Source organism: Tupaia chinensis, unplaced genomic scaffold, assembly GCF_000334495.1.
Source record: "Tupaia chinensis unplaced genomic scaffold, TupChi_1.0 Scaffold145814_1, whole genome shotgun sequence".
NCBI lineage: Eukaryota > Metazoa > Chordata > Mammalia > Scandentia > Tupaiidae > Tupaia > Tupaia belangeri.
This window is the reverse complement of record NW_006205672.1, coordinates 2114267-2119058: the sequence shown is the minus strand read 5'-3', so window position 1 is coordinate 2119058 and position 4792 is coordinate 2114267. Positions and strand designations below refer to the sequence as shown.

Sequence of the window (4792 nt, the reverse complement as noted above, 5' to 3'; positions counted from 1 at the left end):
TGGGGAACACAGCAGCAGCGGAGGGAGCGGTGTCCCCTTTTCCACCCCACCTCCTCCTCCACCCACTGTTGACCACTCTGGGGTTGTGCCCTTCCCAGCCCCACCACTGGCAGAGCACGGAGTGGCAGGGGCCGTGGCGGTATTTCCCAAGGACCATAGTTCCCTCCTTCAAGGGACCCTGGCTGAGCATTTTGGGGTGCTCCCAGGACCCAGGGACCATGGGGGCCCCACCCAAAGGGACCTCAACGGCCCTGGCCTTAGCCGAGTCCGCGAGAGCCTGAGCCTCCCCTCCCATTCTCTGGAGCACCTGGGTCCAGCCCACGGAGGAGGAGGGGCGGGGGGCAGCAACAGCAGCAGTGGCCCGCCCATGGGTCCCTCACACAGAGACACCATCAGCCGGAGTGGTATGATTTTACGGAGTCCCCGGCCAGACTTTCGGCCTAGGGAACCTTTTCTCACCAGAGACCCGTTCCACAGTTTAAAGAGACCCAGGCCACCTTTTGCTAGGGGCCCTCCGTTCTTTGCACCAAAACGCCCATTCTTCCCACCCAGGTACTGATGGAAACCAAGGGAAAGGCATTTTGGACAGTCTAGAGAGCATTGGAAGTGGGAGTTGGGTTTATTGTTGTTGTTTTATTTGTTTTCCCTCCCTCAATTTATTAATTTTTTTTATTATGACAAAGGGGCTCCCTTCCAAATTAAAGTCATATATGCTTACATTTCACTATTCCATCTGGTCCTCCCTCCCTCCCATGGCACTTATCTACCTTCCCCAAGTTGTTTATATTAAAAGGAAAAAAAGTAAACACAGCTAAAGCCACTTCCTTTGGCTCGGGGCTTGGGGAGTGGGGAGGTAAAGTCTTTTACCCCATTTCTTAAAGAGTTTTACTACGTTTTAAATAAAACTTCCATCAGTACAGATAATAACGTGCAATGTTGGGGTGTTATTTGGGGCATGGCTCACCAAGTAGTCAATGACAGGACTCCTGCCCCGCCTCCCCAGCTCCATGGCTGCTGTAGGTGTGGCCCCTCCCGGTGTGCTCTGCCCTGCGGAGGCCCAGAGACTGCCAGGGAGATGTGGGAGGCCTTGGGCCCCGCAGGTTCATTTGCTTTGCATTGTTTTGTTTTGTTTTTAAAGGCATGTTGAAGTTGAGTTCTTTACCCTTCTAAGATTTTAGTTTTTATTTTGTTTTTAATCAACCTCTTCCTGTAACCTACTATCAGGCAGTAACTCTGAGGAGACACAAATCTCATTCTATCCTAGAGAAAATTTTTATCTGTCCTGGGAGTGAAAGAAGAGAAGGGGTTGGACATAATCTCAAAGTTAAACGAAGGAGTGATTCCAGTATATAAAATGGGGAAGGAACCATTAATGGTGTGATAGGACCTGCCTGTCCTTTAGACAGAAGGACAGGACGGACCTTTGAGGTCATCTCACGCGTCTTTCATCGAGCTCTTGTCTTCTGTTGTTCTTCCCTAACTTTGTTTTTTTCTCTGTTTTTTCACTTTCATTTCGGGCAGAAAGGAAGTCACGGCAGTTGACCAGTAATACAAAAGTGCAATTGAAATATTACTCCTGCGTTCTTAAATATAAGTAGACATTAATGTTACCACAGTGCTTCCATCATGCAAGTGATATTCCCTGGTGGTTTTCAGCAAAGGTTGACTGTCGGACAAAGAAAAACACGTGTCTATCTCGCTCAGTCCTATATTCATTCTATTCTTGATATTTCGAGAAGATTCAGTGGTATCCTTCTTTATATTAGACCTTTTCAGATATGTCTTAGAGACAGATGGAAATTACTATTCATAACCTTTACAGAGAAACAGGCAGGCCTGGTAAGTCCAAATTTACCCCAGTCTACAGATGCAACCTGTCACATTTCAAGGCTCAAGCCTTATCCCCACCTCCCACGCCTGGTAGGGAATACAGAATGTTTCTCCCCTTAGTCATTTTACATGAGAGAACTGCTTCCCTTCTGCCTGTACCAAAAGGCTTATTATTTGTATTTCTGCATCTAGTATTTGGGGAAAAGACAATCACTGTACTTTGAGCATTTTCATACTTAAGGGACACCAAGAGATTATTGTTTTACTACACTTTTTTATTATCATTATTATTATTTAGTGTTTTACCCCAGGGTACACACTGATCATCCCCTACTAGATGAGTAAAGCGGTATGCGTTGAGTGTTTGAGGAACTCTTCCCAAGGTCCGTGGATTTTCTCCGTAGTTCGTATAGAACTAGCTGTAGGAAGTGAGGGAGTTGCTTGGACTGCTCCAGTGGAACATGGGGGGCGGAGGAAGGTGAGCAGCCCAAAGACAGAAGGTGATTCTTCGTCTCAGAATGAAGTTGCTTTTCAGAGGAAGACCAGCATAACCCAGTGCACATGGTAGTTGGGGCGCGCTCATGTAATTTACTCTGTGTTATTTATTGGGGCTCTCCCCGTGTTCTGTGGTTGGGAGGCTGCACGTCGTTGGTCTTCCCAGTGCATTTCTGGTCTTAAGCCAACTGTTCTTTCTGTCTCTGACTCTCTCGAGCCCTTGCCCTTTGGCTCTCCCCACAAAAATGGGTGGCACCATGATCTTGTGTGGGGGCAACATAGAGAGTGTAGCAGAGCAAAGAGTAGTTACTGCGGGTCCTAATGACATTTGCTTAGGAAAAGCCTGAGAGAAATGGAGGTTGAGGGAAAAATTCTCTTTGACTTCCAGAACTGAAAGAGGTTTTTGTTTGTTTGTTTTACAGAAATTAAGTGGAATATTTTTCACTCTAGAAGTTAAAAATGTGAATTCTTTTTGCTGCTTTTTTTTTTTTTTAAGCTAAAAGTAGTAGTTACTTGAAAAGGCTCTCTGACCATTTGATTTTATCAAAAAATGTGGGATGTCAGGAACGTGGCTTCCCGAATGTTGGGGCAGGGTAATCGTTCTCTAAAGTGTGCTGGCTGATACATGAAAGGAGACTTTGTTGTACAGTTTAAAAGATGGACTTTTAAGGGGATAGTTTTTTGTGGAGTATTTTTGGGTGTGTGTTTTTTTGTTTTGTTTTGTTTTGTTTTTTTAAGCCACAAAATCCTTGATGTGTTTGTTTCAGGTTTGGAAGTGAGGATTTGTATGAGACTGTCAGCTATTAATTTTTTAAGGAAATCTGTCTGCAGCAGTAAATGAAGACGATGTATATATGTGATATAGTGAAACAAAAAAGACAATTCTGGTATAACATGAAACAAAGGGTTGTTTTTTGTTTTTGTTTTTGTTTTTGTTTTTTAATCTTTCTGTGTCTGTGATTTAAAACTCTGTGACCATGCTCTGGCTTTTGTATTTCAACCTGACTTTTAAAAAAATAAACAAGTTTCTTTTTTTTTTTTTTTTAAAGAAAACCTAACGTAGTGTGTCTTGCAAGGACATGATCCATAGGAAAGCAGGCTGTAAAAAGTTGTTGCTGAGGTCCTTGGTGCTCACTGTAAAATCACAGAGAGAATTGGCGGGGTCGTAAATACACTAGTAGGACTAAGTTCGGTAATACAGTATCAGAATTAGGGTCCTTAAGTATTTTTTAAGAGTTCGATCCAGTCAACTTAGGCAAGAGTGCTCCCCCTGCTCCCTTCTGCCCTCCGGAAGATGAGAGTGAATAGAATTTGATTTGATTTCATGCTAAAGAGGGCAAAAAGAACAGAGTAGGACTTTTATCCTTTCCGATACCAGGAACACAATGTTTATGATATATATGGTACAGCAAACCTATCTAGATAATGTGAATATGCTAAACTAACTGCAGAATATTCGCCATCAGTCCTGAAGTTACTAGTTCATGCAGAATTAAGCTTCAGCTGTTATTGTTTTGAAGCCGCTGTAAATTACTGCTTCCCTCTCCCCCCTTTTTTTCTCCCCCCCCTTTTTTTTAAATGGGCGGGGGTGCCTGTTAAGATTAAAATTAGACATGTTGGATTGATATTCTCACGTGTTCAGTGTGGAAAACAAAACAAGTACATGCTTTAGAGGCAACAACAATGAAATCCTTTTGAAATGTGTATTAATCTCATTTAATAAAATAACTAGTTCTAAAGGTTTGACATTTTTTTTTTGAGATTGGGGCTTTGACCAAGGGCCCCTCGCCTGTCTGGTGAGTGCAAACAGGAGAGAACTCCAGCAGCTGAGACTTCTGTTTTGTGGAGCAGGCCGGTGGTTGGAAAACTTAAATTTTCTCCAGCAAAAACCCAGCATGACACTCCAGAGCTGCAGGTGAAACCGACTACAGAATGCAGAAAGAAAAGCTGGATCTGTCTCTGAAGATACTGGCTTGTACTGGCTTTTGTTCTAAGGGAACGTGGGGTGGGGGAGTGGCCTGTGTACACCCCGAGGTGCAGGTACCACAGGCCACCCATCTGGTCCCTTCCTGATAACCACTTGCCCTTTTCTCTCTTTCAGCCATTCCTTTTTGTTTCCTCTTTTAATCTCTGTTCCCATTATTTTGTTTTCCAGTTTAATAAAGTATGGTTTCCTTTGTTGTGTGGTTGACTTTTCCCCTCTCGAGTTGATCTTGTCCAGCTGTCCCCTTTGACTTCTTGAGTGTCACTAAAGGCAATCTGAGCCCCTAAGATCTTCACGCCCTTGTGGGTTTTCTGTTTGATCCTTTGTGTAATTGAATTTGGGGAAGGGATGATGGGTGGGGTGAGTTCAAGATGTCAGGGAGTGGTTGGTGATGAATCGAGAGATACTGTACGGGTAATTGTGTGTGTTTTCAAACTGTTGTACAGTTGTGGCCCCAGAAACATTTTAAAGCAAGCACAGAGG

At 43.7% G+C, this 4792-nt stretch overlaps 1 protein-coding gene across 2 annotated transcripts in view; it reads left to right on the top strand.

The window, feature by feature from the left end:
• Window positions 1-3368, top strand: part of RPRD2 (regulation of nuclear pre-mRNA domain containing 2) — a 106361-nt gene extending 102993 nt beyond the window's left edge. For both annotated transcript variants that reach the window (XM_006168465.3, XM_006168464.3), the window contains one exon: window positions 1-3368. This exon is cut by the window's left edge and continues 24 nt beyond it. In XM_006168465.3, the coding sequence (XP_006168527.1) occupies window positions 1-559 (559 nt within the window). In that variant the 3' untranslated portion in view covers window positions 560-3368.
• The last annotated feature ends 1424 nt before the right edge of the window (window positions 3369-4792 follow it).